Below are 27,624 nucleotides of genomic sequence, written 5' to 3' on the forward strand. Positions count from 1 at the left end.
CCTCCTGAGGAAATGGTAGAGTATTTGATCCATTTCACACAATTTGCTTGTTCAATGTCAAACGTTTTCAATTTGAGTTTAGTCATTCGTTTCTTTGGCACTTCAAATTTCACGAGATGGACAGATGAAACAAGCTTTTTGTAGTTCTCTGGATCGAGGGGTTTCTGCATGATAAGTTTTACAGTAAGGCACTGCTCTTGCTCACCTGGTATATTGTCCAACTTCCACAAGACGTATTTTTCCTTTTCCAAGTAAATTTGTTGACTTTCCACTTCCTCCTCTGCTAGATCTCTTACATCCCGAGAGAAGTTACAATTACAATTGATAATCTTTTCATTTCGAGGCAGTGGAACGAGAAGATGAACATTCTTTGCCTTCATTGCCGCTTTGTAATCAGATTTGAGTCTCACCACAACCTCCATAACAAATTCATTTACCTTTCTAATGTCCCAATAGATTCTGAATGGTATTTTCATATTTTCATTATAAGCCACTCTATAGTTCGCCAATACGAATTGTCCTTCATGAGCTATAAATGAGAATTTTCCATCCTGAAATAGTGTTGAATTGACTGCATTGGCATGTAAATTCATATAGGTCAAATTCTGATACTTCTTATTGAGTTCAACTTTTACAATTGGTTTTGTATCAATATATGACTTCACCTTGATATATCCCAACACTTCAATTTTAAACATTTCTCCATTATTTCCCATTTCACAAATTACCTTTTCAATGACATCAACAAATATTTCATTTGTTTTAATTGTTACTGGTCTTTCAGCTGGTACCATTAGTTAATATTGCAATAATCACAAATGATATCAACTTACAGGCCTCTGCAGATGCAACACTAGGTTGGAAATAATCAAATAATAAAGTATCTGGAGGTTCTTCTATTTGTTTTGGAAGGGTTACTATCAATTCCGATAAATTTAAAGTATCTTGTACATGACCTCCTTCCAGAGTTTCATCAATTATCTAATCATCGAGATCGAGGCAATAATTCAATAATATTATTAATACTCTTAATATTAATATTCTTAATATATCAACTCACCTCATAAATTAAATCCTGATTAATCCAAACCTTCTTCTCACTCAACACTCCTATATAATCATTAATTACTAAATACAATCGATCGAGATATTCAATCGGAACAGAGGGTGAAATATTCTGTCTACTCGTACACATGAAATACAAATCATTTCTCTTAATATGAAAGAATGTTATACCAAATATCACAAAGCAAGAGGGTGCATTCTCTCCCTTCTCCTTTGCAGCCTTAATCCTCCTGAAGAATATATCCTGAACATTATCTATAATATCGTGCCTTACTATTTGAATTAACAGTATATTTCTGTATAAAAATTACTTGAATAACTCACAATTACGAGATATAATCTTATCCCCTCTATTGGACAATATACACACGTGTGTGATCATTGTGCTCTCTTGGTGATGATCAGAAAATATTTTTTAAGCAAAATAAATTTCTATGAATAAGGGTGATAGTTTACTATTATTATTATTCATATTATTTATGATGTCCAATGGATGGGAATACTGTATAATGATGTAATACATTATTCTAGAGGAAAAATACTTTCAAAAAACAACAATTTATTCAAATCATTTAAAAAAACAGTAGTTGCCTTCAGCGGTATCTTTTCATTCCGCCAAAATTATTTTTAACGTTCATTTTCTTCCCGCCTTTCAAATCTCGCGCCAATTTTTTCACAACGCCTGTCAGAAATCACAATAAATAATTCATCAATATTAATTTCTCTTTGAAAAAAAAATCAACAACATACAACTCTAACTCACAACATTACCTTGTGTGTCTAAGTACAAAAACTCCCAACACTAAACAACAATAATCTAACTTTATACAAATGACAAGAGAAATCATTTCCATCTCCGTAGGTCAATGTGGTAACCAAATTGGCCAACAATTCTGGAGAACCATCTCCCAAGAACATGGATTATCAATGGATGGTCATTCAACCAACACTGCTTCTCCACTCGAAAAGGAAAATCTCGGTGTTTACTTCTCCGAATCATCCGACAGATATGTCCCACGTGCTGTTTTAGTTGATTTGGAATCAGGTGTTTTGGATTCTGTTAAATCCTCATCCCAAGGTCAATTATTCCGTCCAGATAACTTTATCAATGCTGCCTCAGGTGCTGGTAACAATTGGGCTAAAGGTTTCTACACTGATGGTACTGAATTAATTGATGAAATTATTGATACTATTAGAAAGGAAAGTGAATCATGTGATAGTTTGCAAGGATTCCAATTAACCCACTCATTGGGTGGTGGTACTGGTTCTGGATTAGGTACCTTGTTAGTCTCCAAAATTAAGGAAGAATTCCCAGATAGAATGTTGGCTACCTTCTCAGTTTTTCCAAGTGCTAAAGTTTCTGATACCGTTGTTGAACCATACAATGCTACTTTGAGTATTCATCAATTGATTGAAAATGCTGATCAAGTTTTCACTATTGATAATGAAGCTCTTTTTGATATTTGCACAAAGAGTTTGAAATTGGCAACTCCAAACTTTGAAGATTTGAATCAATTGATTGCTTCTGTCATGTCTGGTGTTACTTGTAGTTTGAGATTCCCAGGTCAATTGAACTCTGATTTGAGAAAATTGAGTGTTAATTTGGTTCCATTCCCAAGATTGCACTTCTTTATGGTTTCAAATGCTCCAATTGTTGCTGAATATAACAAGCAATACCATAACTTGTCAATTGCTGAATTGACTTCTCAAATGTTCTCCAGAAAGAATATGTTTGCTGCCTGTGATCCAACTTCAGGTAAATACTTGGCTGCTAGTGCCATTTTCAGAGGAGCCAACTTGTCAACCAGTGATATCGATCAACAAATGTTGAGTCTCCAAACCAAATCCAAAGATAATTTTGTTTCATGGATTCCAAACAATATCAAATCATCTGTTTGTGATGTAGCTCCAAAGAATTTGCCAGTTTCTGGAACTTTCATTGGTAACACAACTGCCATTCAAGATGTTTTCAAGAGAATTGGAACTCAATTCCATCAAATGTATAAGAAGAAGGCCTTCTTGCATTCTTATATTAATGAAGGAATGGACCAAATGGAATTCACTGAAGCTGAAGCTAATATGAATGATTTGATTAATGAATATCAACAATATCAAGATGCTACCATTGAAGATGATGTTGATGGTGGTTTTGGAGGTAATGCTGATGATGAATTGCAACAACAAGAATAATTTTAAAAAGTTTTAATTTTCAAGAATAAGAAATTGTGTGTCTAGTAGTGTATTTTATGGAATATTCTATGGATTGTCTCGATAGAATTTGTAAATATGCTAATTCATGTAATAAAAAGAGAATCTGCTAGGTTTTTAAAGTTTATTTGTCGAGTTTATTAGATGTGAAACTAAACTATTTGGCTTAACAGATTTTTTAATTATCTGGAGACGAAAATGGATAAATACTAGAAAATACACATCCAAAATTGGTATTCTTCTTTCTTTGCCAAATCACAATCCACAAACACTTTCAAAAATTTAAAAAAACAAAATTCGAAACTAATGTCCTCATCGTCAGTTAAGAAAATTTGCATTCTCAATGGCTCTGGTCGTTTGGGAAGACACATTATCCAATCACTCACCACCGTAAGAGAACATTCGGTTGGATCCGAAAGTGATTTCTCCAATTTGAGAATTGAAACTTATTGTAAGGAAGATCGAGTTGATTCATTGAAGAATGAAAGTTATGGATCAAAGATTGATAAGATTATGATTGATAGAGTTGATAAGATGGATTTGAAAACAATGGTAAGTTTGTTAAGCCACTTTAGAATATACTTATAGTTTCGAATAGACTCAAAAATTCTCTGGTTATGACATTTTAATCAATGCCACAGATTTTGAGAAGAATACTAATGAAGAAGAATTCGAAACCAATGTAATTGAAGCTTGTTTAAAGACCAATTCCATTCAACGTTACATTCCAGCTGATTTTACTTTGGATTATCGTAAATTCTCAGAAGGTGAAAATGAAAAGATGGATATTCGAAAGAGAATCCTTTCTCTATTGGAAAAGAATAAGGAAAAGTTGAGTTATACCTCAATTCTTAATGGTGTTTTCATGGAGAGACTTTTCGATCCATTCTACAAGTGGAAAATTCTCAATTTAGAAGAAAGAAAGGTAGAATTCTATTCGAATGATAAAAGTGAACCAATTTTGGACTTTTCATTGTATCCTCAAGTTGGTCAACTATGCGCTCTCTCCACTACCTTACTCTATGACCAATCTGAGAATATTACCATTCCATTTGTGTCCGAATCCTTGTCCATGTCCGAGTTGGCCAAAATGCTTTCTCAAGATTTAGGACATGGCCAATGGAAAGTTGAAAAATTGGGCACCCTTAATGATTTGAAAGATGCCGTCAAGAAGAAACAAGAAAAGAGACAAGAGAAGGAGTTGGATAATTCCTATGCCTACGATTATTTACTTGCTATATTTAGTCAAAAAGGAAGAATTGATATTGACAAAAATGGAAAGGACTTTATTAAGGCAGCTCAAAAGATGATTGGTTCCATTGAGAAGAGTTATAGAGAGAGAAATGAAAATGTTGGTAAAAGTGTCTTGTTTGGAGCAAGTGTTGGTCTTTCCAAAGTTGCCACTACTGAAGCAAGTAAGAAGAAATTGGAAGAAAGTGGTGGAATCTTGCATCAAATGGTGAGTGATCAATTTGGAAGTAAGGATACCTCCAAACTGGATTTGGAACAAATCTGCTCTCGTTTCGGTTGTGCATACACTCCAAAAGCCAACCCAGAAGCAACCAAATAATTATTATTCGAATAAAATAAACTATTGTGTGTGAACAATTCTCCAATTTATTAAAAAAACAAGGTAGGATGTGAACACTTCAACTGTTTCCTAGAAATGTTATACTCCAACTCAATCACCAACATGGCTCCAAACAGTAAAACCTGATCTGTGGCCTCACAAATTGGCGGGAAATCAATCACCATGTTTTTCAGTGGTGCACAAATTTCATTTTGGAAACCAGATGCTTGCTTGATGATTTGACCAGTTTTTTGGGAGATTCTTGTAGATTGGTAAGTTGGGGTAGGGCCTATGGAAACTACGAGTTTTGAAGTCACATCTTGGATGTTGAAGAGACGATTGGTTTTGGTGTTGGGGTTTCGAATAATGAATCGTAATTCATTCTTGTGATTGACAATGTTAATGTGCATATGCTTGTTACTGAGGGTGATTTTGGGCCTAATTTCACCAATGATATTGTTGTTGGAATCTCTGACAAGGTAGGAAGATCCCTTGAAACCCTCCATTCGAAACAGGAGTTTATCCTCTAAAAGAATATCTGAATTATTTTCACCACTGATAGATTTTTCAACTTGTAACATGTCACTTCTTTCTATTTCTCTTTGCTTTTGTAAATCTGTTAATATTTGATTGAGAATTTCAATTTCCATTAATTTTGTCATTTCAATAAGAACATCTATTCTAATCTTTGAAGAATATCCCAAGTTTTCAATAATCTTCATTGAATTAATTTCCACATTTGAAGAATGTGCACTTCCACCTTTTCCACTTCTCAACTTGGATTTGAAATTCAACATTCGATGTCGCATCACTTTCAGATAATCAAATTCTGTTCGATTCTTTAGAAAATGTTCCTCAACCCACTCATCCAGACCTTCCAACTCATCCCTCTCTGTAAATGTTCCCTCACTTTCTTCGAAATTTTGATCAGAAGGATAATGTGGAATGTTTGGCTCCATTTCTTCAACTTTTCCAATTTCTCTTCTTTTAATGGTAACGTAATGATCAGAGAAAAATTGAGTGTGTTTTCCAAGAGAGGCAGTCAGAGCACTCCCAGAGAGGGCATACTTGTTGGGATGAAAAATTGGACTATCAGAAACGTCTATCATACGAACAGTTACCAATCTGTCTTCTTTCTTTTTCTTTTTTGGTTGAAAAGTTTGTGGAGAATGGTCAACTTGTCTCTTACGTTGTAAAACATTGTAAATGACGTGCCCTGTGAGTCCTCGATTGGAACGAAATTTATAAAATAGAAAGGGAGTACTCTTGTGGGAGTCATAATTCTTATCATTTTCTGGATTATTGGTGAGGAATTCGTATCCAACTGATTGAATCATTTCGGGAAGTAATAGTATTGAATGTTGTTCTTTACAATTTTTTCAATAGTTAATAGATTAGGAAACTTACTTTCGACAAATTCAGTTTCCACATGATCATCTGTATGAAAGTGAGGTAAATGAGAAGGAGAAAAGACATGATTCAATGCATAAACATTCGTCAGGTTTAGTACTTGCATTTTTTTATGTGTTTTTTTGATCAAAAAAGTAATCTTTCCAATTCATTCCATCATTGAATTCTATCATTGAACTTTTAATACAATTCAACACTATTTAGTAATACTATTTTGTAAACTATTAAACTCCGAAAAAATCTGGCGCCAAAATTCCTTATCAAGAAGACAATCCACAATTTAATTGGACCACTTTAAAAAAAATGGCTAGTTTACGAACTGCTAATGGATCTTTCATGTTTGTTGCAGCAGCATTCTTGATTTTCGTAATCATGATGATCACAATGATGGAAAATATTGTTGCAATTTCCATCCTTCCGAATAATGATGAACTGAAAGTTTTTCATTCCGAATTTGCCAAATATTTGCAAATTATTAATGAGGTAAATAGAGATTATCGTGATGGTGCTTCTACTTGGATGGCTGCTCCTAATGATGTAATGAGAAATCCAGAGCGAATTCAATTTTTAGGCTTGAAGAATATGAAACAATTGGAGGAGTTTGAGATGAAGGTCAATGGAGGGGAATTATCGCAATTTATGAAGGAACACTTGATCTTGTTGAGAACATTGATTAAGAGAGGTGCTATGGAACCACCTAAGAGTGTGAGTGGAAAATCTATTTTGAAGAGAAACTATATGAATATTGCTGAATTTGACAGTAGACAAAAGTGGCCAAATTGCGTTCATGTAAGTTTAGTTTGATAAATAATTGAAACATAATCTGAATGATAGCCAATCAGAGACCAGGGCAATTGTGGTAGTTGCTATAGCTTTGCAAGTTCAGAAGTAATGAGTGATAGATTTTGTATATTTTCAAATGGTTCTGTCAATGTCGTCTTGTCACCTCAAGATTTAGTGACCTGTTCTTGGTATTCGTAAGTTTCTTGTTTTTAGAGTAAAGTTAAATTTCGATCATTCAAGATTTGGATGTAATGGAGGTATTCCAGGTTTAGTTTTTGATTATATTCACAAGGATGGTTTAGTGTCTGATGCTTGTTTCCCATACTTGTCCTATGATGGTAATACCCATGTTAAGTGTCCTGATTTCTGCTATAACAACAAAACCAAGTCATTCAAGAGTGATAAGCATTTTGCTGATAAGGTTTATCATGTTGGTGAATTTTTGGAAGATAAAGCAAAACGTGTTTTGGAAATTCAAAAAGAAATCTTGACCCATGGACCAGTGAATGCTGATTTTATGGTCTATTCTGATTTTACAGTGTACAAGAGTGGAGTTTACAGACATCAAACTGGATCTTTTGAAGGAATTCATGCTGTTAAAATTATTGGAGTAAGTTGTAATATTCAGTGCTCTAGATATTAATGGATTACTAAAATTATTTAAATTTGAAATAGTGGGGAACTGAGAATGGAGTTGATTATTGGTTGATTGCCAATTCGTGGGGAACAACATTTGGTTTGCAAGGATTTTTCAAAATTGTTAGAGGAGGTAAGTTTATACATCTTGAAGAGAAAAGTAGTAATTAATAATTAAAATACCTTTGATTTTCTATGTTATAGTGGACGAATGTGGTATTGAATTGTCTGTATATGCTGGTATTCCAAAACTTTAAATTGTTAATATTCAACAAAAATTAAATTAAAAATTTAAAAAAATGGAAAAAGTGGATTCTTGCTCGTCGTTTCCGCTTCTTATTTCGCAAAGAGGTTCAAGGATTAACATGTTTAATTGGACACCAGAAGGTAATTTTATAATTCTACAAAATAGGTAAATGAACAAATCAGAAGGCATTATCAAAAAAATTGACGAGATGCAAGATTTGATGGATAAAGAGGTTGTAATGTAAATTTTTAATTTCGCAATACATTACAAACACCAAGAGGCATTAAAATATAATAGTGCCATACGCTATTCGTCAGCTCCATGTTAAGATATCAGATACTCATATCTGTTATCTAGATGCTGTGTCATGGCAACAATCCTCCAATATTAGCAGATTTTTCAAGAGTCAATTAGTTCATTAATCATTAAAAAAACAAAATGACTTCACGAGTGTATCCTCAAACACAAAACACAACAAGAGCTGCTACAGGAAGTGTAGTGCTTAACGACGCTGAAAGTTCCTCTCAATTTGGTGCAGGAACTTCTGCCACTTCAAGCACATATGCTTCTTCATTGGGTGGGAAAAGTGTTGTAAACAATGCTGGAATAAGTATATTCTCATTGATAACAACTCTCAGACCTAAAGATACACTAGTTGGTAACGAGAATACTTACATGTTGCTTGGAATGGTATTCTATCACATTTACTTGATATACAACTCTGTAATACTCTCATCAATTTCAACACCAATGATTAGAGATGGCGATTCTACATTGTGGGGAGTTATACCTGGTTGGATATGGAGAGCTTTGTATTTTCCAATTAATTTGGCATCTGAATTCTATCCATACTTTTTAATTATTGCACTATCAATACTATTTGTAGTTATACAAGTATGTACTTGTTTTGGAATTTATTATTGCAAGTGGGCTGCAAGAAAGGGAGGAAAATTGTTTGAAAAGATCAAGACATTTCTATTGAATTCTTTGATATTCCAAAGAACTTTCACTTTATTCATCTTGTCCATTCATGCAATTTTGTTATCTCCAAACACCAAGAATGGTACTTTATATTACTTTCCAAGTCAATCTTTCAGCTCAGTGATACAAATAGTTTGTGCAGTAATAGGATGTGTTGGAATATTGTTGAATATAGGTTTGACGGCCATTGCAACACTATTAACTGGCGAAACAAGCCCTCAGTTGGGTCGAAGAATTTGGTTTTCATTGTACTCTATTTCACCATTTATGTTCTTTGATTTTGTTAATCAACTAAGTTTAATTTCAACTATTATTTGTGCAGAACCCTATACTTATATTGCTTCTATTATGAAAGTTGTAATGAATTTATTACTACTAGTAGTAACCGTGAAATCCTTGCCATTCTTTAGAAAATGGGAGAATTGCTTCTATTTAGCATTGATTAGTTTGAAAGTTTTTACTCCAATACCACCATTAATTTTGCCATTTCTTTCTTCTAATCAATTAAATCAACAAGAGATTGGTGGTATCGTGACAGGTGTTACTTTTGCAACTGCTGTCATTTCTTTTGTATCTGGATTCATTATTTCTTACATTTGGTTAGCATTTAAAATGAAATCAATCAGAAACATACTATCCAATAAGGAAGACAGCTCAGCAACATTGCTTCTTCTTGAGAAATCAAAAAAGAAACAAGAGAACCTTTCACTATTCATAAGATTTGCAAACAATAGTTCTCCAGCAATGAAATCGAGGGAAGGAAGTGATTTTGACTTGGCCAAACATGCTGTCAACACACTTGTCAAACCAATTGAAAATGTTGAACTATTAATTATCAGTTCCTTATTTGTTTCTTTTGGTGGAATTCTAGATTATGATTATTCCCAATCATTTAGTATTGGATTGGCTCTATTACAAAAAGCTCAACGAATTTCACCTTCGCTATCTCAGATGTTCAATATCATGTTAAGAAATGAAGAAGTTGAGTTTCATGCCTTTCATGGAAATAATCTTGAAGTTTTGAGAAAACTTGTAATGGTTGAAAAGAAAGTGAAATCATTGTCTAGATGTCACAAGTCATTCTTTAAAGAATTATTGAATGACAAACCATCTATTGGTAAATTAGAACATATTAATAGTACCATTTGTTCGATTTATAATGAATGTGATACAATTTATGATAATTTACTAGTTTCTAATAGATCCAACAAGACACTACTCAGATCATATGCCTCCTATTTGGAAAAATACAAGTGGGAAATCAATTTAGCAAAACAATTATTTGAAGAAGCCCAAGACAATGATGAAGATAAGAATAAGCAACAGTTTAAGGCACCAGAATCTTCGTTCCATAAAGGAAACACATCTAGATTTAGTATAGATTCACAAAGAGCTAATATGGATGGTTGGGATTCTGTCAGTGTTGCTGGTGCAGACGAAAACGATGAAGATAGAAAAGATCATGTTTTGAGAATGGCAATCAACTCTCCCATGTCAACTGTTGCTTATTCCACATTATTTTTCCTTTTCTGTACCCTCTCTGTACTAACTATTTGTATCGTAGCACCAGTTTCACTTGTATTTACTCAGAGTATCAATGAGAGAATGACAATGCAAGAGCAGGTTTGCTTAATGACCTCAGTTCCATACAAATTATTAACTCAGGTTCTAGCGCTTCAAGCAGAATATAGTTTGAGAGGAAATAATACTGAGAAATTACTTAATTCTACCATTGATTATACCAATAACTTGTTGGATACTGTAAAAACAGTAGTAACAGCAGGAGACAATAACATGTTAATGCCAGAAGTTGCAAGAGAATATTTGAAAAATCAATATGAACTTAAACTTCCAATTACTAATGATTCATTAATTGGAAATGAAATACCAGGATATACAATCACTAATACCTCTATTCAATTCTACTTATCTTCCGTGTACACCCATGGAAAGACCTTGCTACAAGAATTTAATGATATGGACCAACTGGTTTCGAATACCGATGAGAATTATGCTTTGTTATTTATATTCTACAATAGAATTCCAATGACTCAAGCTTTCAATAGTTTGTGTTCTAAATTTGTAGAAGAAAGTGTAGCTTCAATTGAAACGAATTTCGAACAATTGTGGATAGTTACAGTTTCTGTTCTTGTTACTTATTTGAGTATTTCACTAATTTTCTTTGCAGTAATATTCACACACTCTAGAAGACTTGTTGTTGAGCTTAAAGAAATATTCAGAAGAATAACAAAAGATGAAATAGGAAAAGTTTATCACAGTTTTGAAAAGAAAATAGACGATTCTATTAGCTCTTCAAATAACCTTTTGAAAATGAGCAATATCCTAATGTTTGGAAGTTTCCTCTTTGTAATCGTCATTTGTTTATGTTCCCTACTAGTTGTAGTCGAGCTCAACAGCAATACCAAACAAAGTGCTCGAACCATGAATGTTGTTGGTTCTATTAATGCAGTTTCGCTTAGAACTTCAAGAACCAACTTTAGATTAATCTGGTTTATTGAAAGGATAAAGTATCTAACAATGGATCCTTTATCTGTTAACCAGGAAAATAAGCAAGACTTGCTTGATTTGAGAACATATTGGAATTATGTTGTGGTGGGTGATGAATCAACTTCTTACACCTCTGCCGTGTTTGGAAAATATGAAGATGTCGATTATCTATTATCCGATCTTTGTAATGATACTGTTTCAATGGCTGATCCTTGTCATAGTTTAACTGTTGCATTGACTGATTACATTACAAAAGCTCTAGATTATAATGAAGTATTCTATTACCAAAAAAAGAGTAAGACGTTTATTCAAAATGCATATTTTGCAAAAGTATTCTATGTCACACAGACAGTTACTTACAATTTACAAACTTTAATCTCTGCTCTTGTAACTCATGAAAAGGTTTCAAATATTGGGTTAACAGCTAGTATGATTGGTTTGTGTTTCGTTTCTACAATTTTATATGCTGCCATTTGTTATTCATCCTTGAATAGGTATTGGAAGGAAAGAGCTTGTTTGAGAATGATGTTGAATTATATCAATATAGATCTAATTGAAAGTAATTTGATATTGAGAGAGTATGTCATGTCAAATGTTGTTCCTTCAAAGATTTCCTCTAAAATAGTGCCATCCTTTGAAACTGAGCAAGAAAAGGATGACAAGATTGAAATGGTAAAGACAGTATTGAATGGAGGTGTTGATTCTGCAATTATTTGTGATAAGGATGGAAATATTACAATTTTCAATAATTCTGCTGAGGAAATGTTCGGCTATTCCAGATCACAAGTTTTAGGGTTACCAATTCAAACCCTATTTACCTCTGAATATTCTGAGAGACTCATGAAATTGATTTCAACTGGTGAATTACAGGATTCATTCGAGGCAATGGCTCAGAGACGAAACAAGACTAATTTCTCTTCAAAAGTTTCAGTTTCCGTTTCAGTGCATGGCAAGAAACAAATTTTTATTGTCTTTGTTCGTGATATTTCACCAGAAAAGAAACATAGCTTGCTAATTGCTGAGGAAAAGAAGAAGAGTGAAGATTTATTATTGAATATTTTGCCCGTGTCAATGGCATCAAAATTGAAGAACGGCGAAGAGAATTTATATGAGAAAGTGAATGATATTACTGTTTTCTTTAGTGATATGGTTGGGTTTACTGCATGGAGTTCGAAATTGCAACCTAGTGAACTCGTTCAAATCCTGAACTCTATTGTTCATGGATTTGACAAGTTGACTGAAATTCACTTTATCGACAAGATTAAAACTATTGGAGATGCTTATTTTTGTGTAAGTGGATTACACTCCTGTAAATCATCCGATCATCCAGAAAGAATGTTAAAATTTGCCATTGAAATCATGTCCTTTTTAAAGAGTATCAACACATCAAGTCAAACATTAATTAATTTGAGAATTGGTATTCACACAGGTGATGCTGTTGGCGGAGTTATTGGGTTTAAAAAGTTTGCCTACGATCTGTGGGGAGATACCATCAACACTGCCTCTCGTATGGAATCAACATCACTTCCAGGGAGAATTCAAATTTCCAGATCTAGCTATGGAAGAGTTTATGACCTATTCGAATTTGAAGAAAGATTAATTGAGGTGAAAGGAAAAGGACAATGTCAAACCTATCTACTAAAAGATAAACACCATGAGAATCCAATATCCATGGATCCTGAGATGTTACACGTGGAAGATAATGATCAATTGGAAGTTTCACAAGGACCATTTTGTTCCAGTGATAAAGAGAGCCAGCAACAAGAGGAATTAAAACAGTAACTTGATTTTCTTTAACATTGATTCTTCTTCTTAAAGCCATGAATTGATAGATTCAATTCTTCTAAAATAGTTATTTCTGTCTATCACATGGAATTTGAAAACCAGACTAAAGAAATCAAGCAGAATAAGCTCAACTCCTGTACAATAGTTTATTAAAAGTGTTGTCTTAATGTTGCTTTTTGAAACAACCTTGACAATGTTCACAGTGGCATCTACAGTAACATATTTGTTCTGGCAATTTGAAAGAGCTTGGTGTCTCTTCATGAAGTTTCAATGGTTCTTCACATATCAACCTCATCAAGTCAAAATTTCGTTGTTGTCTTGTCAAAGTCTCTTCAATGAATGTTTGGAGGTGTGCAATCTTTCCATTCAATTCAGCAATCTGTTGTTGATGAAGCATTTCAGATAAAAGATGACTGTCTTTCAAGAAATTCATATCAATACTATGCTTCTCAATAGCTTCCATCTTTGCTTCCAATTGTGAACACCTTTGTGCTGTATCAGCATCTTGCATTAGTGGAGAATGGGAATCACCAGTTTCTTGATACACCTTTTCTTCTGCCTTCTCTTCTTCAATCGATACAATCAAAAGCTTCTTTTCAACTTCGGAACAGTACTCTACTTTATCTTGATCATTCATAATTACTCCATGAGCAGAAACAACATTCGAAAGTTGTTCTTGTTGATTTGAAGAATTCATCACATCTCTCAATTTCAGCAAGTCGCCACAATCTTGTTCCTTCTTCTTAGCATTGGTTATTGGTTTTATGAGAGCAAAGAGATCTTTCAACAACTTCTTCCAACTCTTTCCTTGCTTGGCAATTAAACACTCTCCAAAGATTGGCTTCTTTTCAAAATAACAATCAAAGGCAATTCTCATCTCTTCATCAGTAACTTGATCATTTGTAATTTCCTTCTTGAACTTCTTCCAGAAATGAAGGATAATCCTAAAAGCAACCAATTTGTTACTATTCAAAATCTGATGGACAGAGTGCAATATTGTCTTTTCATTCTGCAAGTCAAAATCATTCAATTCCTTCGAGATGAATAACATGTGATGCACAATTTGGAACAATAGCAATCCAGAGTCCTTATTATATTTGGATTGGATTGTATTTTTCAATAGGATAACATTAGACGTTGTAGGGTTCATCCTCTTATTCTAATCCGTTTGGTTCGATCGAGAGAGAGAGAGGTAAGGCTTTTTTTTAAGGTTTTTTTCAAAGAGGAGGGAAAGTGTTCAATATTGAACCTCTCTGAGTGTGGTGATGATCACCTCCAGTTCAATAAATATGGAGCAGGCAAATTGTTCCTATATGGTAATACTGGTCCAATGGAAGAATGGCTTTCTAATTTGAAAGAGTTAAACTTGAATTCTGATCAAATTTTGGCACTCGTAATGGAAAAGATTAGAGAGAAAACAAAGCTTGTTGAAGAGATGCAAAACGAAACTCTAAAGAGAACCAAGGAAATTGAATGGTTGCACTCTGAGTTGGTAACACAAGACAAGAAGAGAAAGGCTGAAACAGCTCTTAAGAAAGAGCCAGTTGAATCTAAAAAGGTAAAGAAGGAAGCTCCAAGAGTGAAGGAAATTGCATGTGATGATATGACTACAAGGATTCTTGGATTTCTACCAGGCTTACAAGGTTTTAAGCTATTGTTGGTTTCAAAGCAATTCTTAAGGGCTGTTGAACAATTGAAATCCTACTATTATTGCGATGGAGATGATGTTACTTCATTTTCCGAATCAATATTCTTCAAACACTTAAATATTGTTGATATTGTGCCAGAAGGGATGCTAAACTTTGGAGAGATGCTAACAAAAGTAGACGAAATCAAAGAATTAAGATGCAAACCAAAGGGCAAATTTTATGCTTCTCTGTTTTCAAAAAAGTCAAGAATAGAGAAAATTGTAATTGAGGAGTCTTGTCATAGTGTTGAGCTAGATTCTTTCAATCTCTATAATCTACAAGAACTTAGTGTTCATTTCCTTGATGTAATCAGTAATATTTCAAAGTTTGTTAATAACACAACTCATTCTTTGAGAGTATTGAAAATTGACGCTGATGAGGGTATTGGTGGTAGTTTGTCTCCTATTGCTTCATTACCAGAATTAGAAGAACTATGTCTTACAAACATTGAAATTCTTCCCGAAACCAAATTATTTGATATTTTCAAATGTAAAACATTGAGAAAGTGCCAAATAAGTACCTGTTCTGGCACTGACATGGTTGAAATACCTATGATTAACCTTGAATGTCCAAACTTGGTGTCACTTAATTTAATATCAAAGTTAATGTTTTGTGATATTGTTTGTAACTTCAAAATGCCAAAGCTTGCAACTCTTAAATTATCAGGGGTTACCAGAAGAGGAGCTGTTTATCTTTCTAGTAATGAAAGTCTTACAAATCTCTGCAATGTTGAATTTTCTAATCCTAAAGACGAAACCTACCAACTAATGTTCCAGAATCAGAACTTGATCAGTCTAAAACAGCTCATTCTAAGAGCTCAGCAAGATACTGAAACACTTTCAGGCCTATTATTCCATCTCTCAAAACAAGAATCTCCATTTTCGCTTGAAAAATTGGTCATTGAGAAAAGAAAACCTTCTCTTGATGGTTTCGATGTATTTTGCTCCTCTGCCAAATTTACAAATCTCACCGAGCTTGTTATTTCTTTACCTAGCTTCATAAAGCAACTGATGCTCTTGGCTGAATGCAAACACTTTTCAAATTTGAGAAAACTCTATATTGGGAATCATATGGATGTTGGACTAGAAACTAATGAAATTGAAGAGGTTAAACGTATGGAATTCATTTCTCAATTAAGCAAAAATGAAACCTTCAAAAATCTCAAAAATCTCAAGTACTACATCTCTGATAACGACATTGTAATTTTAAAGAATTCTTCTGTCATTTCATTAAATGAACTCTGTATTGGTAGAAAAGATTTGCTAACATCATACGGATATAGACATCTTTGTGAGTGGGGAATTTCATGGAAAATTTGTCAATAGAAATTATCTAGTCCTTCTCTTTATCATGATCTGCATCAAAAATCATTCATCCTCAATTATTTCCAAATAAACATTATCTTGAATTTCTTCCTCCTCAAAAATAAATATCAAATCTGTGAGTGATGCATTTCGTTGATATGACAATACTAAACTGGATTGTTTTTCCAATACACTCTCTTCAATAGCAAACACCTTAAATGTTTGGCTCTTGGTGTCAAAATAAAAACTATCCAAAAAAGAAAATCGACATGCAAATCCGTTAGCCTTCTCCCTGTATAGATTAGACCCGTCAACATAAAACTTGGTCAAATCGTCATTATATTTTGGTTGGATTTTCAAAAATATAAAAGCAGAAAAACGAACAAGAGTCATTAAACACCTATTCATACCATGATCTCTTTTCCTTTTCAAAAAACTATTCGTTGAAAAGAATACATTATGAAAATGTCCAACAATCTCTATTAGCGAAGATTTGTTGTAAGTATGATCCCCAGAATTACTCAATCTGCACAACATGGAGGATAAACATTTCCTTAAAAGATAAGGATACATTGAAGACATGGATTGGCTGAAGAGCAAATCAAAGAAACGATCTGCCCACTCTTTCAAATGTTCCAGCTCTGTATCTAGAGATGTGACTCCTCTTTGAATTAATTCCTCTGCTATGGCAATCATCTTCTCAGCAGTTGGATCAAATTTAACTTCTCCATCACTTGAACTGATTAAATAGAGTAAATCTCGAAGAAGTGAATAGGCATACGTAGACTTGAAACTATTCTTTTTTTCTACAAGGTATTCCAATACTATTTCAAATATGGTCTCTATCAGGTCAAACTTTTGAGCAAGAAAATAAAATGGATTTGAAAATCGATTTCTCCTTCTCAGAAGGAAAAATCGCAGCAGTAAACAGCTCATGAAAACCATTTCTTCTGAGCATGTTTTCCTCAATTTTTCTTCATATTTTGACTTTCCCTGAACAATTTCATCCATAAATTTCAACAAGTCGTTGGCCACTTCAAAATTCTGTATATGGTAGGATAGTAATTGGCTATTATCTTTTGGAAGAGTATGCAGTGCTCTTAGTTCTTTCAAAAGGAATCTTGTGGTTATATATTTACAATTTGAATCATCTCCATAAAGAGAATCCGGGTCCAATAAATAATTGGTGATTTCCTTTGGAAGGTACTTTGAATCATGACAACTCAATGCAGCTGAAACAGTTACCCATTTGTAAATATCCACCACTTGATCAGTATTATGAGAAACATTCAATTGAATAAAATAAAAACTCTTTAGCAATCGCTCTCTTCCTGGCAGAGAGTTTCCCATCACCTGCAGAGCCATCTGTACACTCTCCATAAACTCATTCCACAACAAGTGATGAGGACCAACATTCTTATTAATTAATGTACATAAAAATACTCCGCCCAAGCTCGAAATATCCTCATTCACTGAACTAGTATTCCAATATCGTTGTTGTAATTTCATTTCCATATTTTGTGAAACATGCTCAATGAGAAGCAACTCTTTCGAATCCAAACATCCAATGCTCAATGAAAAGACAAACAATTCCAATAAAATTCCATTCGCATCTTGCTCCAGTTTCTTATAGATTTGTGCCTTCTTTCCAATATCTGTCTTGCCAGACTTTCTCTCCCTCCGAGAGAGGAATTGTCTCAATACATGACTCATTATTGCATCCAAATCTTCCACAATTAATATCAAATATCGGGGATCCTTGTTTTCATCAACCTGCAAAGCCTGTTCAATTAATTCAATTCTAATTTTTTTCCTATTCTTTATACAGGTAAATAGAGAAATACAAATTTCACAAAGTTGCTGAATACATTTACTCTTTTTCAATGCAGAATTATTATAGGATGAATATGTTGATGTTTTGCTCTTGTTATTTTCATCAGAGTTGGAATTTGAATTTTTCAAAGCCTTCTTTTCAATGATCAGACGAATATTTTCCAAATGTTGGGAGATTTCCTTATAAAGTGATGATGACAATGATGATTGGTCATGTTGAGTGTTATTGTTGTTATTATTATTTACAATATGATGATCATTGTGATCTTTTAATATTCCGATAAGAGAGGAATTTAAAATTTCCAATTTTTTGAGTGATTGTTTTATGGAAAAATGTTGTTGCTGAGTATTGTTCAACATTTTTTTTAAATGTTTAATAAAATCAAATATCAACTACTGTCTAATAATATTTAATATTCAATATTTAATCTAATAATAAATTAAATATTATTAAAAAAAATTACAAAACACATTATTGAGGCAAACTGTCCATCACCATGAAATCTCTTGGCCATTTAAGCACCGTCCAAGAACCCTTAGGTTCACATTTTCAAGACCCATCTTCCTTCTTTCTCATTTCCAAACTTTACGCATAACGACAATTAATTATTAAATTGGCTCGGATCAGTCACGTAATGACCCATCCATGCATAATCTAGAAACAAGAAAAAACAAGTCCAGCACATCATTATGCCTTTTCGTTCAAAGAATGTGTTTTTATTGGTGTTTCTGATCATGCTGAGTTGGTACCTTCTAGTTGATACATCATTAGGCTCATCCGATTATAATATTAGTTATATAGATTGGAAAACATTGAAGAAAATTGATAGCAGTACTTTATCATCTTCATCAATAATAGCAGCCGATAATTTTACGTCATTATTTGTATGGAATGATTTATTTCGGATGGTGCTGCAAAACAATACATTTGATACTATTGGATTGGAATGGCTATTTAATTATGATGCCGAATTGAAATTCTTTACATTTGATACTACTCTGACTGTAGAAGTGATGAAGCAAATGATGGAGTTTATTGGAAGGGATGTAATGAGGAATTCATTCTATTCTCTACCTAAATTGTGGAAATTCAAGCAAATTCTAATGAATAAGAATACAGAATGTATCTATGGGAGTGTTTTTGAAGTATTTGACATCATGATTGGAACTAATATTGAATTTGTTGAGAGGATACGGCTGAATAGAAATCATAGACAATTTAAGAAGAAATCTAGTGATTATCTCAACCCATCTGACTTTTATTCGATACCTCTATTTCCCAATAACTTTTGGATGTTGAATAGTCTAAATGGATTCAATAGCCAATACTATGAATCGATTGTTCAAAAATTAGCAGAATCCCTTGCACTCAAATCATCATTCCAAAACTATACATCTTGCACTGATTCCTTAAAACATGATTCGATAGTATTGGAAAGACTTCATGGTGTAATGAATTTTACATCTACTCAACTAGAATGGTCTCTCAAATTCTCAAATATTTCCTCATCATCAGTTCCTCAAAATTTTACATTTTTACAACAAGCTATGGAAGTATTTTACCAAAACAACCAGGATTATTTATTTTGGAACCAATCAAAAGTTCAACAATACTTGTGGACCTCATCATGTTTTCAATGCTCATCAGCAAATTGTGTTTCAGAGAGATGGGCTTGGGTTGACACTTTGGACATAACAGTTGTCTGTATGGCAGTACTGTACTACTTGGTTTTATTTGCAAGTGGAGCCTTTAGATCGCCTGTAATTTACAGAAAGTATCCTATTGTATTCTTTTGCCCTTTTATTGTAATGGGAATGTATTCTTCAATGGTGAACTCTTTCAATAATGGATGCATATCAGTTGGAGTTATTTTTACAGTCTACCTGGCAGCCTTACTGAATGTAATTTACATTTGTACCGTTGTTAGATACTACTATTTGAGAAACCTTTACAATATTATCAAGAATTCAAAACATCCAAAACTTTTCAAATATCTGTCTAGTGAGCTGGTTGGATTCGTATTCACTGTAATTTTCCCCATTCCAACAGCCTTTGTAGCCACTATTCCAATTTTCATTATAGTTCAAACCTATAATTCTCTGATAGTCAACACAACTAATAATGTGATTATAGTTTTATTTTGTGCCATTTCATGCTTCGCTGGTGTATCCTTCTTTATTTATGAGGCTATTAGAAATAGAAAACTGATTGCCAAGTTTGGTTTGGGTAGATTCTTATTATTTGAAGAACCTTATTACTTTAGAATTGATCTACTCGCACTAGGTTTGATGATATTATTGCTGATTTTATTGGCAATATTGTTTCTCGTTTTGCCAAACTCGATTGTGGCCATTCGCTTTGTTATTGGACTCACATTGTACATGTTAACTGGTGGAACATCTTTACTAATGCTATTTATTGAAAATGTAAGAAATGGAAATGTTGTCAAGCAAATCTCGTCTGAAACAAAACATTCCAATGCGGAATATATTGAAATAATCAAGAATAACAGTAATAAGGATTTGGTAGAACTTTTTAGGTTATATTCTGAAAAATCTCTTGCCTTGGAAAATATTTTACTCATGGATGAATTGGTTGGATTTAAGAGAAGATCAGAGAATATCAAAATTGAAGATTTGAAAAAAGTTCATGAAATGTATCTGACTGCTTACTCTGCTTATGAAGTCAATGTATCTTCAATAGCCAAATCAACTTTTGAAAAGGATTTGAGAGATGCAGAGGCTATTCAATCCCTCAAAGTTAGAAATGAGGTAGTGGATCAAATCATGAAGGAAGTGGAAATGAATCTAATATCAACATTTTCCAGATTCACAAGAACTAACGAGTTTAGACAATGGAGGGAAATTTACCAATTGCAAAAGGATCGAGTAGCTGTTATATAGTTCTATATCCATAGATGTAGTTCAAATAGACATTACTACCTATTACTTTTCTATTTTTTGGAAAGAAATCAAATCCATCAAGTCATCTTTGTAAACGCTTTTGAGAGAGTCAAAGTTTTTCAAATTACCAAATAAAGAGTTTGGTAAATCGTCGTTGAAAAACATTTCCAGTGAAGAAGTAATGAAGAGTTTCAAACTAGAATTTGATAAGTGGATATTGGCAATGGCAATACATTTGAATTTTTCCGCTTGATCACTATTTGGAGTGTACTCTCTGTAAATGCATGTATTTTTGAGCTTTTTCAAAGATTGAATAATAAATCCCTGAATGCAACTCTTTTCGTAAAGTTCCATCTCTTTTGATGATGAAACAGAGAGTGATAAATTCTGAATATTTTCTAATGAAATATCGAGAGAGGTACTTGTTGTTTCCTTATTGGAATTTTCAAACATGCTAACACATTGATGAATTTGTTCCAATAATTTGGAAGAATTTGGAAAGAGAATGGTGTTGGTTTCTATTGTTGTTGTACTTGTACTAGTAGTTGCAGTCGTGTTGTTACCACCACTAGTTGTAGTAGTTCCACTAGATTCATTCTCAGTTTTAACAGTATACTTTACGAATTTTCTCCTCCTTTCATAAATATGATCTGATTCACTTTTCCAAATAATTTCAGAAAAATCCAAATCAACAATGGCTCTAAACATTGTTGGATCAATTTCCTCATTCATTGAATTACTATTAAAAAAGTCCAAGAACCACGTCTTTTCCAACAAGTACTTTAATCTAAAAAGTTTAACATCCAAACTATTAGAAACCAATGCCTCATCCAAACCTTCAAGTTCATGCAAGCCTCTCTTGCTCAGCAAGGATTTTTCATAGACTTGTTCCGACATTAACTTGATAAAGGCAGCCAACTCAGTCTCATTTAAAATCCTCACAGCACTCTCTGAAATAATTATCTGATGAGAATGCATTGGAGGACATCTCTTGTTCAAACAAATGGCAATTAAATCCCGATGAACAAAATATTCCTCTCCTAATTTAATAATAATTAATTGATTAAAAAGACAATCCTCCAACTTGTATGAATTTTTGTGTGATGGAGCAGAAGGAGGTAGAATTGAATTGATTGACGCTTCTTCTTGTTCTTCTGTTTCGCAGCTTTCATCTTGAATAATTTTTCGCTTGAATCGATTTGGCGGCATTTTTTAAAATTTAAAAATTAAATTTTCTCAAAGGTGTTTTCATTTCAGATCTGAAATCCATTGTTCTTTTTGAGATATTTGGGATAATAATTTTATTAAGGTTTATTTTGAAGAATTTAAAAAAATAAGGCGATTTGGAAAAAGTTCATCACCTGCCACCTTTCAAACTGACATTTCACATTTTTCACACCTTGACACCCATAATCTCAAAACCACCTCAAACCACAATTCCACACATTGTATACTTCAAAAAACATCCTTAAAGAACCTTCATCTCACTTCTCCTAAATTTTTTACTTTTCACTTTAAATTTCACAAGTCAACTTGTCACACGACAATTTTGGAGTGACCTGACAGCGAAGAGAGCACTTTCATCATCTAAAAAAAAACTCTCGAAACCGCTACTTTATAACCTCCTCCACACCAGAAGAAGGTAAAAAAAAAACGGAATCGCCATCATACAACTACAATAACTATAACAATGATGAAGCAAATTAGTGGTAAATCACTGATTGCGCTCCTTCTTGTTTTCATCCTCACGATGGTAGCTACTACCGCCGTGGTTGAAACAAGGGAACAATCAATCGAGTCAGAGGTGGCTCGTCTTGTCCAATTGAAGGCTAAACTTCGTGAAAAGTGGAATCCTAATGCCTATTTATCTGAACGTATTTTAAAGATTGCTAAAAAGTTTTCAATTTCAATTCCACGTCGTTGTAAGAGAAGAATTTCTGAGGAAACTATTGAAATTATTAGAAGATTGGCTGAATGTCCAAAGAATACTAAACCTTCTGAACCAACTAAACCAACCAAACCAACTGAGCCAAGTAAACCAACTGAACCATCAAAGCCAACTGAGCCAACTACTCCAACTGAACCAACTAAACCTGGTAAGGAATGTCCAGCTTTGAAGTGTAAGAGAGTTTGTGGAACTCGTGGATATAAGAAAAATTCAAGAGGATGTGATACTTGTAAGTGTAACAAGAAGCCAACTAAACCAACCAAGCCAGGAAAGGGTTGTCCACACGTTTCTTGTCCAAAATCATGTCAATCTGGATCTAGTATTGGTATTGATCAAAAGACTGGATGTTTGGCTTGTACTTGTAAACCAACCAAGCCAACTGAGCCAACCACTCCAAGTGAACCAACTAAACCAACTACTCCAACTCAACCTGAAACACCAACTACTCCAACTGAGCCAACTCAACCTGAAAAGCCTACTGTTCCAGTAACTCCAACTGAACCAACTCAACCTACTGAACCAAGTAAGCCAACTGAGCCAACCACTCCAACTACTCCAACTGAGCCAACTCAACCAACTACTCCAACTGTTCCAACCAAGCCAACTAGACCAACCAGACCAACCAGACCAAGAAGACCAACTAGACCTAGAAGACCAACTAGACCAAGAAGACCAACTAGACCAACCAAGCCAACAAGACCTGGTCGTCCAACTAGACCTTCTCGTCCAAGCAGACCATCTAGACCAAGCCGTCCAAGTAGACCATCTAGACCTTCCAGACCAAGCAGACCAACTCGTCCATCTAGACCTTCTAGACCTTCTAGACCAAGTAGACCATCTAGACCATCCACACCAAGTCGTCCATCTAGACCAAGCAGACCATCCAGACCTAGTCCATCAAGACCAGGTAGATCTTCACCAGGTAGAGGTGGTGGTGGTGGAAGAGGAGGTAGAGGTAGAGGAGATCCTCATTTCACTACAATTGTTGGACATCAAGATGTATTATTCAACGGAATTGGTGACTTTATTCTTGCTGAGACAGTTGACAAGGAATTCGTTGCCCACGTTCGTATTGCCAAATGGAATGGTGACAAGGGAGATGCTACTGTCAACGTTGCTGCTGCTGTTAAGGCCGGTTCTGATACTATTGAATTCGATAGCAAGTCAAAGAAGTTTTATTTGAATAAGAAGCGTGCCATTTTCGCCATTGGTAGAAAGTATGAATTGGATGGTGGTTACTTGTTGAGAAAGACTGAAAAGTCATTCATTGTCAAGTCTAACGATGGAGCTGAATTCTTCGGTGAATACTTTGTTTTGCACGATGGTAGAAGTTATATGGATGTTTCAGTTGATGCTCCAAAGGATGTTGAATTCGAAAGAGGATTAATTGTTAACGGAAAGGACTCTGGTGTTGCTGAAGGATTATTCAGAAACCACAAGCAAAGAAAGGTCTTGCCAAAGGCCAAGCTCAATATTCCAAAATGGGCTTTGGATGCTTGTGCCAAGAAGGGTGTCACTGGAAGACGTTTGAAGGACTGTGCCTATGACATTACTGTCACTGGTAAGGAATTCGCCAAGGAAATTGCCAAGGATGAAGCCAAGTTCAATAAGAGAGCCGATAAGGTTGTCAAAAAGAACAAATAAATTATTGTAACAATTATTTCTCAAAGATATCATTCTCTTACAATTCACAAACAAGATAATCATTTATGACATTGTAGAAGTGGTCCAGCTCACCAATTTACACCAGTTTGAGAATCAATGTGGCCTTCAATACTCACATTTTGAATTGCCTTGGGAGTGGAACTTCCCTTGGATTCAATTGGATAGTTTATTTTATATCCAAATGATTCATTTCAGAATTTTGTGCATAATTGAGTGCATGACCATTTGTCGAATTTGTGAAAATATTAAAACGGATTAAAGTAAATTATGATTAATTCCTCTATTTGTAAGATACCGAATAACAACAATCCTCTTTAGTAAATTATTCAATTCCGTAAAAACAGAAATTCCTTTTATACTGCAAACGAATGAAATGACACAGTCACAATTCAAAAAACAAACAAATATCAATAATGCAACCTCAACAAAGCACCACTGGCAGTACTATGCAAAATATTAAGGAGAAGGTCAAACATCCATTCACTCATGACACTGACACCAACGTTACCTATCCAACCAGAGAACAAAAGAAATTAGCAGAATCTGGCACAACAGTTCCTCAATCTACCACCACTATTGGAAGTGGTGGAATGTTAAATCAACCAACAACCACTCAATCCAATATTGGTAGAGAAGAATACTTGGAAAAGAAATTGTAAATAAATTAAATGCATATACCTCTAGTTCTTATGTTATTAAGTAATAAGCCAATCCAATAGGTGGCAAGGTGACATTTCATTTCTTAGTAACCAATTGCAAAGTTGAAGATTGCATTGTAAAAAGTTGAAGTTCCTTTGATGTCGATTAATGTTCCAAGACCTATTAAGGCAACAACAGGTGTTCCTAAAAATTACCTTAAACAAACAGTAAAACAAAATGCTCAAAATCTACACTCACCCTACTGGGTACAAGCAATTACCAGAGGGTGAACCCCTTGTATCTCTCGATCCGACAACCTTCAAAACCTTCACAATTCCTCATCCAGATTTTGAGAGGATCAAGAAAGTGCTTATTAATCGTGACTCTTGTCTTAAAATTCTATCTGAGAGTGGTATTGTTTATATTCATGATGAAAACAGATTTAAGTGTTCCTATCTTCTCGACACAAAATCTAGTAATGAAAATTTAATAATTGATGATATTTCAACATTTTCCGAAGGATCAACACTTTATTTGGCTCGTGATTCTGAGAGTAATCACACTTTTCTCTATGGAAGTGGCACAACCACCTATGATTGTTTTGGAGATAGGAAATTAAGAAATTTACAAGATAGAAATGGTACTGAAAAGTTTACGTTACTCTATACTCCTCAAGTTGATGAAAATGGCCATCGGCCACAGATTACACACATTGCATCGTGCCATTCCTTTAAAATAATGGTATTGGATCATCGTGAAATTAGAATTTCAGGCCAGAATTGGGTGAATTCTTCAAAGGAAATGAATTGGAATGAGAGCCAATTTGTATGTGAAAAGAAAATTAAGAACATTACTTGTGGAAGTTTCCAATTTATGGTAATATTTGAAGATGATTCTGTCATGTTTTGTGGAGACAACCAAACTAATCAAATGCCACACCATACACATGGAAGGTTGCATTTTACTGTGGATGATGATTTGAAAATTATGGAATCATTTGGTGGTTATGATAGTTCTGTTGTAAGATTTGCACACACCCCTAAAACTCCTGAAAGTTACAAGATCTATGGAGAAACTCTGATTAGATTTGAAAATTTGAAAGAGTTTTTGAAAAATTATCCTATTTTCACTGTTTCGAATGAGAATGATTTTACACAAATCAGATATCTTAAGAAATTCTTTGTAATTGAGTTCCAAAAGGGATTGTTTTATTTTATGAGTAATGATCATACTGTAGGATTCACAGTGGATATGTCAACAGAGTTTCACAACATGTATAGTAATCATTATGAAGTTGTTGCTTTGTCAAATACCATTGTATTTTACAAAACTAATTCGAAAGAGTGTGCAATTTATCCAGAATTACATTGTTGCATGAGAAATAAGTTATTGACTGATTGTGATTTTGACTTTATTTAAGAGTCTACCAAGTAATTGAAATTAGAGAATGATCGCAATACTGTTCAACTGAAACATTTAACATTAAATAAACTGTTTTTCAGAGGTGCCAGTTGTAACTTAGACGTTTTTTCTTTTGGATCAATTGTAAACTTGTTGTGGGGTTTAACATTTTGCAATCATGTTTTAAAACATCCAAGCAAAAAAGACTACAGCACCACAGGTTCCCAAGTTGTCTCCAACCTCAGTACTGATGTGGCTCGACGATGCTTAACTTCTCAAATCGGACGGGATGAGGTGCATTCATCGTGATATGGCCGTAGCCATTCATTATCTTTAAATCTGAAACAAAAAGTACAATCAGCCCAACTTTCACATTATAATTCCAAAATATAACAACAAAATACTGTAGTAAACAAACACTGAGTGAATATCAATATCATCATCAAAATAAAATACAAATATTTACAAATTTTAATTTTGTAAACACATCTTGATAAAACTTTCATAGTGGATCATACCCTTTCCTTGTGGATCAGCCTCCTTCAACAAATCATCCACCTCAATATCAGACAATCTTTCACCCAATGTAGTCATAATATGTTTCAATTCATCCACTGGAATGAAACCATCCTGATCACGATCAAATAAACGGAAACTTTCCATATATTCCTCAACATTTCCTGATTCCGATGATTTACCATATCTATTACGCATTTCATTGCAGAAACTATTCACATTGATATTGCCAGATTGTGAAGGATCAATGATGGAGGTGATTTCTTGGAGTTCACGGTCTGATGGAGCAAAACCAAGAGCACGGATGACAGAGTTGAGTTTGTCGTGTGGAATGGTACCAGAACCACCATCATAGAGGGAGAAGGCTTCACGAAATTCGGTTTCTGTCAAGTCAGACATGTTTGATAGTGACGTGTGTTAAATATTTTTTTTTGTTATTTTTTTCTTTGATGGGTGTCAAGTTTGATGATTGATGAAGACTTGTTATCGATCCTTAACAAATCACTTTCTTTTTTGTTTCTTTCAATAATAAG

At 33.9% G+C, this 27,624-nt stretch overlaps 13 protein-coding genes across 13 annotated transcripts; 8 read left to right on the forward strand and 5 right to left on the reverse strand.

Moving 5' to 3' along the window:
- Positions 1–1,806: 1,806 nt before the first annotated feature.
- Positions 1,807–3,395, forward strand: NAEGRDRAFT_55748 (beta tubulin). Its single transcript, XM_002677808.1, has one exon. The coding sequence runs from the start codon at positions 1,897–1,899 to the stop codon at positions 3,253–3,255; it is 1,359 nt and encodes a 452-aa protein (XP_002677854.1). The 5' UTR covers positions 1,807–1,896; the 3' UTR covers positions 3,256–3,395.
- A 184-nt stretch (positions 3,396–3,579) lies between these two features.
- NAEGRDRAFT_66780 (uncharacterized protein) lies at positions 3,580–4,843 on the forward strand (the record flags this gene model as incomplete). The annotated part of the gene is made up of 2 exons (XM_002677809.1): positions 3,580–3,825; positions 3,872–4,843. 2 exons carry the CDS (start codon positions 3,580–3,582, stop codon positions 4,841–4,843), a joined length of 1,218 nt encoding a protein of 405 aa, XP_002677855.1.
- Positions 4,844–5,156: 313 nt separating this feature from the next.
- Positions 5,157–6,359, reverse strand: NAEGRDRAFT_66781 (uncharacterized protein; the record flags this gene model as incomplete). The annotated part of the gene is made up of 3 exons (XM_002677899.1): positions 5,157–5,226; positions 5,357–6,209; positions 6,251–6,359. 3 exons carry the CDS (start codon positions 6,357–6,359, stop codon positions 5,157–5,159), a joined length of 1,032 nt encoding a protein of 343 aa, XP_002677945.1.
- A 632-nt stretch (positions 6,360–6,991) lies between these two features.
- NAEGRDRAFT_33120 (uncharacterized protein) lies at positions 6,992–7,843 on the forward strand (the record flags this gene model as incomplete). Its single annotated transcript, XM_002677810.1, has 4 exons — positions 6,992–7,042; positions 7,088–7,230; positions 7,277–7,646; positions 7,712–7,843. The coding sequence occupies 4 exons, from the start codon at positions 6,992–6,994 to the stop codon at positions 7,841–7,843; spliced, it is 696 nt and encodes a 231-aa protein (XP_002677856.1).
- Positions 7,844–8,357: 514 nt separating this feature from the next.
- Positions 8,358–13,190, forward strand: FM181 (uncharacterized protein; the record flags this gene model as incomplete). Its single annotated transcript, XM_002677811.1, has 1 exon — positions 8,358–13,190. One exon carries the CDS (start codon positions 8,358–8,360, stop codon positions 13,188–13,190), a length of 4,833 nt encoding a protein of 1,610 aa, XP_002677857.1.
- A 166-nt stretch (positions 13,191–13,356) lies between these two features.
- Positions 13,357–14,343, reverse strand: NAEGRDRAFT_48570 (uncharacterized protein; the record flags this gene model as incomplete). Its single annotated transcript, XM_002677900.1, has 1 exon — positions 13,357–14,343. One exon carries the CDS (start codon positions 14,341–14,343, stop codon positions 13,357–13,359), a length of 987 nt encoding a protein of 328 aa, XP_002677946.1.
- Positions 14,344–14,523: 180 nt separating this feature from the next.
- Positions 14,524–16,206, forward strand: NAEGRDRAFT_66785 (uncharacterized protein; the record flags this gene model as incomplete). Its single annotated transcript, XM_002677812.1, has 1 exon — positions 14,524–16,206. One exon carries the CDS (start codon positions 14,524–14,526, stop codon positions 16,204–16,206), a length of 1,683 nt encoding a protein of 560 aa, XP_002677858.1.
- A 42-nt stretch (positions 16,207–16,248) lies between these two features.
- Positions 16,249–18,378, reverse strand: NAEGRDRAFT_48572 (uncharacterized protein; the record flags this gene model as incomplete). The annotated part of the gene is made up of 1 exon (XM_002677901.1): positions 16,249–18,378. One exon carries the CDS (start codon positions 18,376–18,378, stop codon positions 16,249–16,251), a length of 2,130 nt encoding a protein of 709 aa, XP_002677947.1.
- Positions 18,379–18,708: 330 nt separating this feature from the next.
- NAEGRDRAFT_66787 (uncharacterized protein) lies at positions 18,709–20,922 on the forward strand (the record flags this gene model as incomplete). Its single annotated transcript, XM_002677813.1, has 1 exon — positions 18,709–20,922. The coding sequence occupies one exon, from the start codon at positions 18,709–18,711 to the stop codon at positions 20,920–20,922; it is 2,214 nt and encodes a 737-aa protein (XP_002677859.1).
- Positions 20,923–20,964: 42 nt separating this feature from the next.
- NAEGRDRAFT_48573 (uncharacterized protein) lies at positions 20,965–22,131 on the reverse strand (the record flags this gene model as incomplete). Its single annotated transcript, XM_002677902.1, has 1 exon — positions 20,965–22,131. One exon carries the CDS (start codon positions 22,129–22,131, stop codon positions 20,965–20,967), a length of 1,167 nt encoding a protein of 388 aa, XP_002677948.1.
- Positions 22,132–22,515: 384 nt separating this feature from the next.
- Positions 22,516–24,539, forward strand: NAEGRDRAFT_79489 (uncharacterized protein). The gene has a single exon (XM_002677814.1). It carries the CDS (start codon positions 22,613–22,615, stop codon positions 24,512–24,514), a length of 1,902 nt encoding a protein of 633 aa, XP_002677860.1. The 5' UTR covers positions 22,516–22,612; the 3' UTR covers positions 24,515–24,539.
- Positions 24,540–25,411: 872 nt separating this feature from the next.
- Positions 25,412–26,593, forward strand: NAEGRDRAFT_66789 (uncharacterized protein; the record flags this gene model as incomplete). The annotated part of the gene is made up of 1 exon (XM_002677815.1): positions 25,412–26,593. The coding sequence occupies one exon, from the start codon at positions 25,412–25,414 to the stop codon at positions 26,591–26,593; it is 1,182 nt and encodes a 393-aa protein (XP_002677861.1).
- A 453-nt stretch (positions 26,594–27,046) lies between these two features.
- On the reverse strand, positions 27,047–27,490 carry NAEGRDRAFT_33066 (uncharacterized protein; the record flags this gene model as incomplete). The annotated part of the gene is made up of 1 exon (XM_002677903.1): positions 27,047–27,490. One exon carries the CDS (start codon positions 27,488–27,490, stop codon positions 27,047–27,049), a length of 444 nt encoding a protein of 147 aa, XP_002677949.1.
- Positions 27,491–27,624: the final 134 nt, after the last annotated feature.

Source organism: Naegleria gruberi, assembly GCF_000004985.1.
Source record: "Naegleria gruberi genomic scaffold NAEGRscaffold_20, whole genome shotgun sequence".
NCBI lineage: Eukaryota > Heterolobosea > Eutetramitea > Acrasida > Naegleriidae > Naegleria > Naegleria gruberi.

Coding starts and splice junctions, on each gene's coding strand:
- NAEGRDRAFT_79489 (XM_002677814.1), top strand. CDS start 22,613: ATGATGAAGCAAATTAGTGGTAAATCACTGATTGCGCTCCTTCTTGTT.
- NAEGRDRAFT_55748 (XM_002677808.1), top strand. CDS start 1,897: ATGACAAGAGAAATCATTTCCATCTCCGTAGGTCAATGTGGTAACCAA.